This window comes from Pseudopodoces humilis, chromosome 7 (genome assembly GCF_049639895.1).
Source record: "Pseudopodoces humilis isolate 2021_Gansu_Grassland_sample_001 chromosome 7, ASM4963989v1, whole genome shotgun sequence".
NCBI classification, from domain to species: domain Eukaryota; kingdom Metazoa; phylum Chordata; class Aves; order Passeriformes; family Paridae; genus Pseudopodoces; species Pseudopodoces humilis.
In genome coordinates, this window is record NC_142206.1 from 57,398,285 (window position 1) to 57,413,822 (window position 15,538).

General features: G+C 45.6%; 1 protein-coding gene across 2 annotated transcripts in view; it reads right to left on the reverse strand.

The window, feature by feature from the left end:
* Positions 1-6,709, reverse strand: part of PRKCH (protein kinase C eta) — a 113,081-nt gene extending 106,372 nt beyond the window's left edge. The window contains exon 1 of one of the 2 annotated variants that reach the window (XM_005520049.3): positions 6,223-6,709. In XM_005520049.3, the coding sequence (XP_005520106.2) occupies positions 6,223-6,582 (360 nt within the window). In that variant the 5' untranslated portion in view covers positions 6,583-6,709. Of the gene's footprint in view, positions 1-5,508; positions 5,836-6,222 lie in introns of those variants that run through there. The other variant, XM_088057738.1, reaches the window with a different exon arrangement.
* Between the last annotated feature and the right edge of the window lie 8,829 nt (positions 6,710-15,538).

Genomic DNA, 15,538 nt, shown 5'->3' on the forward strand with positions numbered 1-15,538 from the left:
TTCAATAGCTCAAATGGCCCCCTTGACGATCCGTTCTGCAGAGTTTATTGCCTATAAGCTCAAAATGGCCAGAAACCAAATCATTACTCAGAAAATACTCCAAACAGAAAGCCTCTGACAGGCTGGGTGAAATATGCTTTACTAAAAGACCTGTGGAAAAAGCTAAATATAAACCACCAACAGGGTGAGGCGAGGCCCACAGGGTGCAGGGGTGGGGACAGAGCTTCCTGGGGTGCTGCGGTCACCCTGCTGCCCCCTCCTCGTCCTCTCTGCAAAGAGCACCTCCAGGGCTGCAGGTCTGCAAACATCTTCTCACGAGCTTCCAACATGTCCAACACTGCCAGAGGCAACGTGGGCATCAGCCCTTGGCTGCCTCTTCTCCCTCCAACCACAGCTTTCAACTGGTTAAGCAGCAACACCATCAGTAGGACTCTCAAGGTACCCCTGGCATCAAAGTCAGCTCCCACTCCAGCTAACCACATCAACAAGGGCCTGACAGAACCACAGAATAGTTTGGGTTAGAAGGGACCTTAAAGACCACCTCATTCCACACCCTCTGCCATGCACAGGGACACCTTCCATGAGACCAGATTGCTCCAAGCCCAGCCTGGTCTTGAACACTGCCCAGGATGGGGCAGCCACAGCTTCTCTGGGCAACTGGTGCCACCCTCATTGTAAAAAAACTTCTTCCTTACCTCCAATCTAAATCTCTCCTCTAACAGTTTAAAGACATTACCTTTTTGCTGTCTGTCCATGTCTTTGTCAAAAATCCTTCTCCAGCTCTATTTCAGCCTCTTTAAGCACTGGATGATGCTATAAGGCCTCCCTTTTGCCTTCTCCAAGCTGAAAAATCCCAACTCTCTCAGCCTGTCCTCATAGCAGAGCTGCTCCAGTCCTTCGAGCATTTTGGTGGCTTCCTCTGGACTCCCTACAAAAAGTCCATGTTCTTCTTTTATTGGGGGCCCCAGGGATGGATGCAGTACTCCAGTACATCATTCCAGCCCCCTCGAGGTGACTGCCACTGCTCTTAGTGGCAAGAGTACCCAAAGGGTGCCAATTACCCATGTGAGCATTTCCCTGCAGGTCACTGCAGCACCTGATTGCCTGGGCTCCATCCTGCCTTGTCCTGCACTCCAGGAATTCTGGCTCTGCCCCAGGCACAGAATTCCCCCCTCAGCCACAGTCCCAGATGAATGCAGTGACAACACCTTCGAAGAGGACAGGAACACTGTCCCTTCACATATGGCTGCCCCATTACAACTCAAAAAAACCTTGAGAGCCAAACCCGCATCTTGCTAAACTCAGTTCAAAGCCAGAACATGAACTCCAGTCCCACACCCCATCCAGTGATGGTCCCCACCACTGGAAACTGATTCTTCTCCTGTTTGGGCCAAATCTTCCCAGCCAAACACACTCTCAAGCAAAATGTCCATGTTCTCCAAAGATTCTCACAGTTGCCAGCCAGGCCTTTTACTGGGGAGGAGCAAGAAACAGGACTCCAAACAGCTCCACTGTTGATGCTGAAACAGGGCAGTGTGTGTGCAGCTCTTTGTGACAGTCAGCTGTCTCATCTGCCTCAATCAGAACAACTACTTGTAGTATCACACCCCCCCACACACTATTAAACACCTGACAAATAGCAACAATTTTTCCCTTAGTTATTACAGGCTTTGTTTGAGGCTGCAGGGCGCTCTCAAGTAGCTGTGGTGCATGGGACTTTGTTGGCATTTTGAAGGGTCTGTTCACAGGGCCAAAGGACAACTGTATGTTAAAGGAAAGAAAGAAAAGCTGAAATTCCAGTAGCTTTCAAACCCATCTCATCTTCTGCAGTGGGTGTTTCTCTGCAGAAGTCCTATTCAACATAATAACTGCATATCAGCAATAACAATTACAGAAACAACTTAAAGCTTCCAAAAAGTTAGAGAAGGAGCTCATTTTACTCAAGCCTAGTTAATATGCAGTGTGATCTTCATGCAGATCAGAGATCTGCACTGTGTCCATCACTGTCATGTGTGTGGAAGCAGAAGTGAAATGAACTTCACCCCAGCCTGCTCCTGCCCTGTGGATGGAGACACCACTCATCCCAGCTCTACAAGCTGAATTCTTCTCTACAGCTGGACAGACACAAAATACTGCACCACAAAATCCTCTGTCAAGAACTACAAAGTATTTTGGCTTCCTGAAGCAACTTTTGCCCACCTGAAGAACTCTGCAGCCAAGCAGGAGTCAAAAGAAGCAGCAAACACATTATAGTTGACCGGCAGCCCCCTGCCTCTCTGCCATGGCCATGATGCTCTGGAAACTCTTAACTTTTAACTCTTGAGCTTAAAATTCAGCAAATACAATTGTATATAACCATACTGCCTTAAGAAAGAAAAAAAATCATAGGGAAGGGTACAGGCAAAAGAGCCGAAGTGAATGCACAAGAATTGTCTTTATCTCTTCCTGCACACAAGCAAATGGCAACAAACTCATCAGGAAGTTGCTACTAGCTCATTAATCTTATAGCCCATCTGTTATGTGATTTCCTTCAGTGTACTCTCATGATTTGCTACTTCAAGATCAAGGTTTAAATTTCTACTCCTTGTTAAAGTCTTAGAAATTATGGCATCTCCACCCAGGGACTAACAATTTTCACAATTGTGATTAAATAATTCCCTTGTAACAATGCCATTCAGTATCTGTAAAGAATGTTTCCCCAAGGTTAAAAATTACTTCAACTACTACATGAAACTCACAGGAATAATTCTAGGTATTGTAAACATCTCCCATTTCAGCTACAGAGTATTCCTTTTGTTTCACTGATACATGACAGCTTTCTATACTACAGTCAGAGGTGGTCAAAGAGGAGATAAAACCTTTTAAAGGTGCATATGTCAAGTACAAAGATCCTAGGCACAGGCTAGTGCAAAACTAAACACTTTCAAGAGGCAAGTTTCAGCCCTGATGTAAATCCCAGCAAACAGCTCCAGAGAGCTGGCAGCTCAGCTGCCTCCTGCCCTGCACCTGGTCATGCACACCTGTGTAAAATGCAACCATTCAGGTTTGCACAATCTCACACCCACACAGGTAAATGCCTACCAGAGACAGAACAGGGCACCAGGGAGATCACACTCAGCTTTGACTGCGTTAAAGCACGCTGAAGGCAGGACCGCACTCAACTGACAATATTAATAAAAACTACCTCGCCAAAACCTGACAAGTAAATATAAGAAAGGGGAAACAGCAAGAAGTGTCTTGAAGTTAATAAGCTCTTGCAAATTTGATCTGTGGAGAATTAGTCAAATGTGTGTAACAACTAAGAGGGAAATTAGGAGATATCCAGACCGTGCTAACGTGTTTACCAGAAAGACTTCCGAAAACAACCCAAATGGTGAGAAGGAAAAGGGTCAGTTTTGAAGTCCCTGAAACATGAATTTTAAAGCAAACCATGAACAGAGAACACTGTCCCAGCACCCAGGGGGATGACTCAGGTGTACAAGCATTACTGATGAGACAGCTCATGTCCATACACTTACTCATCTGCATAAGTGTTCAGGGTCATAATTGCAGGGATGTACCTGCAAGTCATCTGGGAAGAACCAGCTCTTACACACCAACTGCTCCTCCTTGCCTCTCGCTGAAACTTCCTACAAGTTCTCAGGAGAGGTGATGACCAGTGTTACAACTGATTACTTCTTTTTTTTCCTCTTTTTTTTTTTTTCAGCAGGAGAAAATAAAATCCAGGTTTATAAACAGAGCAGCCATGAGCCTGAGAGCTGATGCCAAAACTGACATAGGTAATTCTTGACAGCTCCCTCTCAGGAGGAAAGCTCAGGGAGCAGAAGCAGCCAACTACCCTGTTTGACTGTTAGTAACCATCTGGATTTTACAAAAATACTGTTTTCCCTGTCTCTGAAAAGTGAACATAAAGTTCTATTTCAAATCAAAATGAAAAAATGTGCATAGCAAAGTAAGCATAAGCCAGGTTAAACTTGTGAGGATTCACCAATTTTCCTCTCACTTGATTCACTCCTTAGTTGCCTATCTGTGCTTCTATTTTGGGGATGGAAAAAGGACAGAAATGAAGGAATTTGGAGTGGAGGTGTTTCAAATCATCTACATTTCCTTGTGGTGTTTTGCATTGTGCCAGCAGCTCACAGACCTTGGGTTAGTACAAAGCAGCATTTCCTATCCTTCTGATTACACCAACTCCCGTGACAGCCTTGCTGTATTTATCAAGACATATTAAATTATCAGGGCAAGATACTGTTCCCTGTCATCATGTGACCCAGGCTGCACGCTATGCGAGATGCTAACAAAGCAAATCAGAAGGGAGGGGAGAAAGGCAACAGAAGACAAACATTCGCTCATTCCCCACTAAATCCACCCTAGCTGTAAGTTTCAGACATTAATTTAAAGGAAGAGCAGCAGTTTTTAGCCTCTGTCCACATGCCCAGATATAAAATCAGTTTACATCAATGTAGCTAAAAGAATTCATTTATTTCCCACCCCATTGCACCTACCAGCTCACAGGTACAGGAGTTCATAAAACACGTGTCTACCCTGCAAGGATTAGAAACTTTGCCCTCACCAAAGACCAGATGAGGATTTCAGGCCACAGTCTGCATCTACCCTAAAAATCAGCACTGCAGAATGGACTAAATGAAAGAAACGTGTGTGCATCCACACCAGCAGCAGTATCATGACAGGTATTTTAGTATTGTATTAGGTAAGTATTTTAGTAATGTAAATAAGGCCACTCTGCAGCAGAGTCCCACCCCACATGTAGCCAGCTCCAGTGTGACCAGGGCTCCAGCCTCTCTGGAGGACAGGACCTCTCTCAACAGCAAACATCCCCAGCAACTCAAACATCATGAAAATCCTCAAAACCACAGTGCCCTATCCCAGCTCTCTGTCACGCCTTTGCCTTGCTCATAGGGGTCTGTTCTGTATTTGAAACTGGTTTAGCACAAATCCCAGGAGCAGATACTTTTCCAGGGGCACAGGTAGCTCGGGAAACTGGGCATACATCCACCAGGCAAAGCCTGCAACCTCAGCTCTGGCTGGGCTGTCAGGAGCAGCACCTCAGCCAAGCCACTGGAGACTGGCTGGGACCCTTCTGTCTGACACAGAAATCGCATCAGTGACTGTCTGAGAGAGAACACCTCCAGTGCACCAACCTCACACCTATCCATAAGGTCCCTAAGTAAAATGGCCCCAATATACACTTATTAATCATTGCCTGTAATCACCCCAAAGGTGTAGCACCACAGCTCAGCCACAGACACTGGCTGAGAGCAGAAAGTCCCAGCATTCTCCCCAGTGATAGGATCAAGATGTCTATCTGTTCTCTACACCGTCAGCTCTCCTTCCTCAACATCTGGTTTTATTGTGGTGGTTATCTGACCGCATATCCTGAACTTCTTGGCCTCAAAAAGTTTATACCCATCACAGCCTTGAACATTCTCTGCTCTTCTACACTTTCTCTACCCAGAATAAATGCCTTTTTTTATTAACCTAACTTACCAGCAAACTGTCTGGATCTGTGCAGTCACCTCCTCCTCCTTTACAAGACTTGAAGCAAAGGTACATCTTTAGAGCCTGTACCGTTTCTCTCACCATCGGGACTAATCCATAAATGAGTTTCTCTGGGCTGCATACAAGTGACATTTACCTGGATATAACCTAGAATTAGCTCAGAGTGAAACTGCATTGACCCAGAGCAGCGGTGTACATAACAGACACAAGACTAGTCCTGCCGTTCTGCTAAGAAGTCAAAGAAATATGCATGCACACATCAAACTATTGTGCAAGCATGTGTAGAGCTGGGCAGAAATACATCCAGCCCAGGTATCCGAGTCTCCAAGTGCGCCTCTGTGTGCCGAACAAAAGAGGAAGGAACACCTTTGTGTGAATTTGCTGGCGTAGTTTGCAAGTTATGTATTACAGGTCTTCTCTCTGTTCATTTACAAAGAGGAGGAGAGACTTCACAGCCCTCCACTGCAGCCTTCTCACCCTCAAGCTACGACAGCTGAGGGTCTTTAGAGTCCCTAGGGAACAGCAGATGGGAAGCAGAGGGACACAAACAGATGCGTGAAGGAACACACCTGTGTACCTGCAGACAAACACCGGGCTGCGTGTCTGCGGCACAGGCATGCAGGGACAAGCCCCGGCTCCACCGGTGCCCTTCATTCATTCCCAGAGGAGCTCTCCCGGCTTCTCCTCCGGACGGGTACTCACCCAGCCCTCGAAGGTGTCGCTGGGGGCGGCGGAGCGCAGCAGGTCCTGGAAGTGCAAGGTGCAGTTGGCCACGAAGTCATCGTAGCCGATGGGGGTGTCGTGGAAGACGGAGAGCTCGATCTGATGGCCGTCGGTGACCGTGGCCGAGAACTCCTCGTTGTACGTGGGTTTGTTGGTCTTCTGCTTGGTGCTGGTCTGCCCCACGCGCACCTGGTCCACGCTGACGGTGACATAGGGATCCAGGAGCTGGTAGCCCTTGCGGAAGAGCGAGTGGCGGAGGGACCAGCGGGTGGGCTGCAGCCCCACCGCCTCCCCGATCCGCACCTTCAGGTACCCGCTGAACTTCATGGCTCCGGACATGGCCGCGCCCCCGGGGCTCCCGGGAGCCGGGAGGAGAGCCAGAGCCCGCTCCCGCCGGGAGAGGCACCCAGCCCCTCCTGCCGGGCCGGCGCAGCCCCGCCGCGCCTCCTGAGGGGCCCGGCCGGCGGCACCGCCCCCGGGGCTCCGGCACCGCTCCGGCACCGCCCCGCCCGCCGCTCCGCCGCCCGGCCCGGCCCGGCCCGGCCGCTCCTGCCGCGGGGAGCCGGCTCGGGGACACCTGGGCGTGGGGCGGCAGGCGGGGAGGAGCCGCGGAGCGAGGGCGGGGATGGATGGGCGGTGAGCGCACGGCTCTGCCCGTCCCGCCGCTGTCCAGGTGCGGCCCTGCCCGGCCCGAGAGCGGACACGGCTCCGCGGCCCTGCCCCGAGACACCCCCGGGTGTAGGGGGCTCCGAGCACCTGCTCGGCACCTCCCGGGAAGGGCTGGGGCAGAGCAGCGCCCTGGGCAGGCGGCGCTCCCCTCACGGCTCAGGCGGGAGAGAACGCGCGGAGAACACAGGGATGTGCTGCCTTTGCCGGGTTGTAACAACCCCGCCGTGTGCGGGTTAATTGAGGGTCATTAACCTGCCCGGCGCTCGGCGCGCAGGGTTGGTTTTAGGGTGGATTTCTTCGGGGGTTTGATCGCACTTAATAAAGCCGGCATTTAATTAGTTTTAATTGCTTTGCAGATTTCACAGCATAAGCGGCGTGAGCTGCGTTGGGAACAATGAAATCCTGCCTTCCCGGTGGCACTGTTCAGCCACCATCATCTGAATTAGGCTGCATTCCCGAAGATGAGGTCCTTTGAGTGACCCCACCACAGCTGGATGGTGCCAGGACTGGCTGACAGCTTGCAGCCTCATATTTTGGTGTGTTTATTTTTTTTTTTTTTCCTTTTTTTGTTATCCAGACCACTCCTCTCACCTCTGCCCTGCCATCTTTCACATTCCCTAGCAGACTGTCTCTGTTTTCTCCCATCCCCTTTCTTCCCTTGCTCCTTTCTCCACGTTGTTTTCTTCTTCTAGAACTCCCAAGTTTCACAGGAGCACCAAGCCAAGGCTCCTTCCAAGCCTCAGACAGAGCAGGTTGTCTCTGCCTCCTCTGGACAGAGCAGGTGGAACAGGTTCACTAATGTGATCACTCCTCACATGGAAGCAACTGTTCTGCCAGAAAAACTTGTAGACTCTTAAATGAGACTTCTGACAGGTCTCCTTTCAAGGTTTTTAAGTTCCTTGCTCTGTCACTATTAACTGGAGAAGACAAGTGTTTAAGATTTTTTTGAGATTGGTTAGGACAGTTCATCCTGAGGAGGAATACAGGCTTAGTTTTAGAAATTGCCATCCCAGGTTCTGGGGTTTTGTTTCCAGGAGAGATTGTCTCCAAATCTTTTAACAGCAGGTATGGCCAAGTAAACACAGAGTACTCTCTTCTCATAAATGACTTGTAGATTTAGGATTTTTGTATTTATGTTCCTTCTGAAATGCATTTTTGCATTAGCTGTGATCATTCGAGGTAATTTTATTTTCCCTGGTTTTAATCTTCATACCTTCTTGGATTCTGGTATCCCACAGCCTTGAGCTGGTCAAAAATAAATATTTCCTTTTATCAGCTGTATATCTGCTACTGCTTTAGTGTCTGGATTCACCACTTCTTCTTTCATGACACCGTAAAATAAAAAAGCCCCTCATTTACCTTTGCAAGAGCACCAGTATCTATAATTTTGTACTTTCACCACTTCTGTTCTTCCTAGTTATGAGTTGTCCCTTGAAGCCAGGGCAGAATCCATGCTGACCATCATGGGCAACCCAGAGTACTTAGAAGACTTCACCAGGATTCACTCAGGGCTGCAGACAAGGTTCAAAGACAGCCTAAATTTTAAAGCACCAGCATGGGTGCCCAAAACGTAAGGCTGAAGGCCTTAGAAAGGCTGGAGCACTCACTCTCTAAATTCCAAATCATCAGATATAGATTTTACTTTACTTAGAGCCCTTTCAAAGGGCTCAGTACAAAGTAGTGAAAAATGTTCAGCACTAGGAGACTATAGTTAAAAGGTAAATATGAATTACAATCACAGGCTTCCATAGTACTGTCAAAATTTCTCTTTACTTTTTCCTCAGTTTCCTGAGCAGGCAGAGATGAAAGTCATCCCAAGCATGACTTGTTAGAAGTAATGGCTGCTTCACATATTTGCTGTCAGAAACAGGGAGAAGACAAAAATATGCTGGTTAAAGGCTCAGACAAAGCCATTTCCTCTACTTGGTCACACAAGGTGAAGTACTTTGCCATGCTGGAGTTTCTTCTATAATAGCAATAGGAATGAGGACTTAAAGAATTTTTTCTATACAGTGGTTCATTGGAATCTCATGTGATAACATGACTACCCAGATCTGAAAAAAAAACCTAACAAGGATTGTAAAACTCATGGAAAAAACCAGGTGAGCCACAGTTGTATTGCTGGTGAGCAGCAGTGTGAGCCAGTTTTCTGCTGGAGGAAAAAATCAATCCTGTGGACTCATATGATGTGAATCTAATTAATTTTGTTTATCCACTCAAACCAGTCTGGAACAGATCATCTCAAACAGCATCTGAACACACCCCTATTCTGAACTCCCAGCCAAAGCCCAAATGTCCTGTTCTCAAAGAGAACTGAGCAACGACAAGAAGTCAGAACATACCCTGCCTACTCTCCAGACATCCGTGCAGTGGAAAAACATCCCCAGTTAGGTATTTTCTTCCAAGAATCAGAACATCCCTGCACACCATGACCTTGCAAGGCTGAATGCAGCAGCACCATCTGGTGATGGCTGCATTGATCCTCCTTGCACGGCTCTGGGGGCCAGTCAGGTCTGCAGGAGTGTGGATTCTCTTCCTTTCCCCAGCAGGACCTTGGAGACCAGGCTCCAGGCACGGCAGGGTGATTCATTCTGTGCCCTCGGGTGCTCAGGGGGGCTGAGCTCTTCCCAGCGCTTCCTGCCAAGCTGGATGGTTCCCTGAGCAGTCAGCCCGTGACACAGAGCTGTTCAAGAACCCACAGAGAAGAGTGAACAGATCTCCTGATGTGCCAGAGCAGCAGTGGTGGGAGCCATGCAGTGGCAACAAGTAGGAAATAAAGCAGAAAGGCAGTGCAATCTGAATTATGGGTAAATTACAGGATAAACAAGCCAGGTTACAGGCAATCTAATTAAGCTGCCACTCTAGGAGAAGGTTTTAGTGTAGTAGTGGAAAACCACCTGTTGAAAAAAACAGCTTAGAGCTCACCAACAATCAAAAAGACAAGCAGACTATTGACAATTGTTTGAAACAACTGACAGCAATGCCAAAACTGTCACACAGGCACTGTATAAATGACATACAATTTATTGTGTGTAAACCTGCTTCTGCCTCCATCTCAAAACATGCAGAATTGATCTAGGAAAGTCACGGAAAAAGATGATAAAGGTGATGAAAGGCAGGAAACAGAGTAGTGAAGGGAAAGAGTGCCTAGCTTGATATTTCTGAGTCTGAGAATGAATGAATGAAAAGGAAAATATGAGCAAGATTTGTACAATCATAACCCACATGAGCTGTATGAATGGGAAAAGGATTTTTCATCTTTTCCCAGCCAAGACCTAAAGGACACTTAAAATTGTTTTGAGGTCAAAGGTTTAAAAATATACAGAAGCAAATGCGTTTTCAGAGAATGCAGTTATAATTTGGAGTTCATTGCAATAAACAGAGGCCAGAAATATAAACAGCCTTATCCAGGACTAGGTGTTAATGGAGAATAGACATAATAGTGGCTACTAACCACAAGATAAACCCTGGCCCTGTACTGTAATTTCCATATTTAAGTAAAAAACTGAAGAATGACACCTCCTTAGGCTGGGTCAGGCACCATTCCCTGCAGGTGGTCAAAGATGGGAACAACTTCCTAAGTTTACTCCTGCATTCTTCCTTCAGGTCACAGTAACCTTAAGGATAAGTTTATGCAACTTCTCTCTTAGGTTTTTTGGAATCTGTCTGAAAAACTTCCAGTTCAGCTCCACAAAGCCAAAGAGCTTGGCCAAGTCCTGTTGTAATATCATGATTTAAGCCTGGCCTCATCTCACACTACAGATATACACAAATTAGAGCCCATTCATGCACCCTGTAAAATTCTCCATTTCTTTTTCCTACCAAACTGTGTGTTATTCCCTTCCCCAGTAACCTATAATTCTGTAATAATTTAGTATCATCCTCATTTGGCAAGTTAAGGGCAAAGTCTTAAATTGCTCCACATTAAATTTCTACCAGACACTGGTTACGTTCAGCAATGAGTCTGTAAAGCAATGGAAGAATTTTGTCTTTAACAATTACCATTGCAAAAAGTGCCAGTGACACTTTTTGTAACTGAAACTGCAGCTAAATACACTATAAAAAAATCCAAAAATTAAGAGAACTGTAGAGGCAGTTGAAGTAGGAACTAACTGTATTTTGTTCCTCTATTAATTTTAGTCTATTTATACCACTTCCCTTTTATAGTTCTTTCTATAAGACTGCTTGTTAAACCTTTAAACAATGACAGCTGCTGAAGACTGAATATCCCATATGTGGAATCATTTGTGGTCTAGGGAGAAATAAAAAAAAGAAAATATCAAATTCCTCTCTAATGATAATAATTATAGGATCAATCAAAAACTCGCTGAAGTCAAAAGCAAAGCTGCCACTCATTTAAGCTATAGAAGAATCAGCCCTCGTTCATATGTTTGCTGTTGATCCTGATTTATTCCAATGCAAAACAGAAAAAGAGATTGTAGCCTAATACCAGCTTTTCCTAGTTGCCATGCATACTGATTTTCCACTACTAAATTGTAGCTCACCTGACCCTTATTATTTTTTATTTTTTGGAAAACACCAGGTCATTTTATAAAGTGCTGGTATTATAAACTGCAGAATATAGTTTATAAGAGCACTAACTCCTACAAGCCAAGCATTAATACAGCTAATGGCCTGTTTGTTGTATTAAACTGCTCTCATTTGTCTGGGTTCATTAACAAATGCAGTAGTCATTAACTGTTAACAGCAACTCAGTTATTAGATTTTATTACTTGTACAGGAAACACTGGAGAACAAACTGATTGTTCTGGTTTACTGGAGTTTATTTCTTTCCCAGCAGTCTTGCTCTATTATTTATAATTTAGTTTCTCACTTATTCCCGAACATGATGGAAACGCTCAGAAATGGGTTCAAGGCATCCATGTGGACACTCGGTTCACATGCCAGCCCCCTACCCCTGAGCCCAACAAACCTCTCCTCTAAACCACAGAGCTCTGGGGCACCTGGCATCTGCAGTGCCCTCTGCTTTCCTGATTTTTCTGTATTTTTTTTGTTGGGCAGCAGCTTCTACTCACATACATAATAATGGAATTTAAGTAAAAGATCCAGTAATGTGTAGGAGGCTGGAAAATCTTCTGCTTCATTCATGGTTCTCTTTTTCTAATCTACTGAAATCCAACATTCAAGTTTAAAAATGTCTTTTATTTCCTCTTCATGGGGACTCATGCATCAACTGAGGGTGAATGCTTTCTGTCCCTCATTAACATTTAGTCCAGATCATTGTACAGTTCTCTTCTGGTCTTGTGGCTTACAAATAAGCTTAGAGCCACAGTCTTGCAGATGGCTGTGCGTGAGGAATATTGCCAAGTATTACTGGGATATGAAAGGCCTTCCCTTCCACATTTTGAATGCTGAAGTCCCCGATCCACTTTTCTCTCTGCTTTCTTCCCCTTTTTGCAGCTCAAAGCAATGGAGAAACAGCACCAGTGTCAAAATGCCATGAAGGACTGGCAGCAGCTTGTCATGGAAGTGGCTTTCATGGAGCAGTGGGAGCAGCGTTCCTCAACCTGCAGTGCCATGGTGCACAAATGAGGGAGGAGACACCCAGAAATGAGTTGTTAGTGCTCTTTGGGAACAGGATCTTCTGGATTCCCTCCAATCAGTGCTGGACCCAGCCTGTGTTGCAAGACACCTATCAGCCCTTCAGAGGTGGAGATGTGTGAAATGACTGTGCTTTTCCCTCTGTGTGGTTGGGTATATTTAATGGCATTGAGATAACTCAATTTCTGAGCTGTTGGTCCTTTCCTACTGCACTGCAGTTATTAATGGTACTTTTAAAGTTGTTCTCTCCTACAGATGCACACCTGGTCTTGGTGACCCAGGCTGTTCACTAAAGGCTTGGGTCAATCAGATTGGGCCACAACCAGCACAGGCTATTGGTGGCAGATGTGATGCTTAACTCTCTGCAGAGGAGAGGTCATGCTCCTCCAAATTAAGTGATTCACGGTGCAGTATCTGAGTGCATTGCACTGGAGATGCCTCACCAGCCCTGCTCCCACTTGGCTTGTGAAATGGGATCTTATCATGGTCTGACTACACACAAAGTGGTTAGAGGACAAGCATGGACTTCAAATTTCGTCAAATTACATCAGCCCAGTGCCACCTGCAAGCCCATTCAGATGTTATGGCAGCCAGAGGATCCAATATCTAGAGGGAAAAGGTGGGAGATTTTGTTAAGAAGAGGCTCAAGACGCTGCTGGTTTGTACAACCAAGGATTAAAAAGTGCTTCTGTCATCCCTGGGGCAGGGGTTAAAGCCTCTTGTGTATGCCCATGCCTGTGTCTCACGTGGTATGAGCATGGGGATGTTGTAGTGCTGGGGACTCAGAGATATGAGTCAGCTTATCTGCTCCTGCCTATAAACAAGGCACTTGGGATACAGCTTCCCTCCTATCAGCTTCTGATAGCAACTTCCTTCCTACCCTCTTTCCCAAGCCAGCACGTGCTAACATGTTGTGCAACAGAACCGGTTGGACAAGAAATTTAGAAGTACTTGAGGAGCCCAAGGATGTGCACTTTATGCCTTTAAGCAGCAGAGGCTTGCTGGGAATGGCCCCAGACTGTCAGGTGTGTGCATTTACCTTCTGGAAATGGGGTAGAATAAAAGAGCATCTCTTCCTCTTTCAGCTCAGAACATAAAAAATCCTGGGATTTTCCATGAGGAACATAATAAATCCCAGGATTTTCTGTGAGGAGCAGCAGGAGAGTCAAACAAACACTTCAAACACTGAAGAGACACCAGAGTCTTTGTCCACCCGGAGTGCTGCATCCAGCTCTGGGATCTCCAGCACAGGAAGGACATTGAACTGTTGCAGATGGTCCAGAGGAGGCCATGAGGATGCTCAGAGGGCTGGAGCTCCTCTGCTGCGAGAGTTGGGGGTGTCCAGCCTGGAGAAGGCTCCAGGGAGACATTTTAATACTTAAAGGGGGCTTGGAAGAGAGATGGGGACAAACTTTTAGTAAACCCTGTTGCAATAAGAGTAATGGTTTTAAACTAAAAGAGAGTTGATTTACATCAGATGCAAGAAAGACTCTTTTAAACAAGGGTGGTTAAACACTGACAGAGAAGCTGTGGATGTCCCATCCCTGGAACATTCAAGGTCAGGTTGGATGGGGCTCTGAGCAACCTGATCTAGTTAAAGATGTCCTTGCTCACTGCAATGTGTATCTAATGTTATTCCTTAAGAAGTAGGGTGTTGTTCTTTTCCTGAATAATTTAACTTTGCAAAATTTTAAGTTCTCCAAAGACTGAACTATGAGCTGAGCTAAAACAATAGTAGGCATTGTTTAACACTAAAGCAGACTAAAGAGGAGGAAAAAAAATTAAATGTATTCATGTTATGGGGCTATTATGACTACATGTTGCAGACTCATTATATTAGCTAAAAATACTTAACTGAGTTGACTTCTTTAACACTGGCAAAGGATCAACAAGCTCTCAAAGTTCTTTTTTCAGTCAAGACTGAGCCTGATCTTTCAGTTTCCTGTCATGTCTCTCATAACATTTTTTTTTTTACTAGAACAAAGTTCCATCTGCCAAGAACTGCATATTCTTTCTTCAGGATCTGAACTCTGTTCTACTGAAATGCAGGCATTGACCAATAATTTCTATTTATCTGTACATTTTCTAGTAACCACAAGATTTGTCATCTTCAGTACCTATGGTACAGATGGAAGTTGAAAAGGCAGCAGGAGAGGGTTAGAAAAAATGGAGTTAAAACATTCTAATGAGAGTACATTATGGAGAATATAATGATGATGAAGGATGCTCAAAGGGAGAAAGGAACAATTACCTGGACTGGATGACAGGAAGAAAAAAAAAACACATAGGAGGTATTGGGCATTATTAACCTTTGAATTCCATCTAAGGAATATTGATTTTTATTCTTCAGTCCATTACAAAGAACTCTCCTCTTGGTTCAGAACCAAACCCCAACACAACCCCCAGCAGAGGATTGCAGTGCTGTGGCAGGGCTGCACTCTGGGATGTGCTGTGCAGGGGATATATCTGTGTTTTTGCTTTAATTGTCACTGAGAGGAAGAAAAAAACCTCTGCATGTACTTTTACTGAGATCTTTAAAATCTCAGTAAAGCACAAGAGCTCTGGGATATGAGGATGCCGTCCCAAGGACCCTTTGAGTCAGACTGTTAGATTCCTAATTACTTTAAATAACACTTCTGTTGAGTACAATAAAATGATAACACACCTATGAGTAAAAGTTACCTCCATGTCCCCATCCCCACTCCATGGTGGTGCCCTCTCTTCCCTTCTTTGGGATCAGAGTGTGCACTCAGCCAGGAAATATCAGTGCAGGCTTGAGCACAATCCTCTCTTCCACACTGCATCGAGAAATTCTCTGATGTCTGTAAAGAATCAGGCAGAAACAATGCTCAGGACCTCCCTGACCATCCCATTTCTGTCCCAAACTCTGCACACAGACAGCAAACTACACACAGGGATCCCTTTGCTGAGCTGCAGCTCATTCTGAATAAGATGGGGAAATAAGAATAGCTGAGGCTTGCTCTAAAACTTCAAGACCTTTATGCAAAAATCTTAGAACTTTTAAAAACCATTTAGAAACCAGAAGGAAAAGCCATGCTGAATA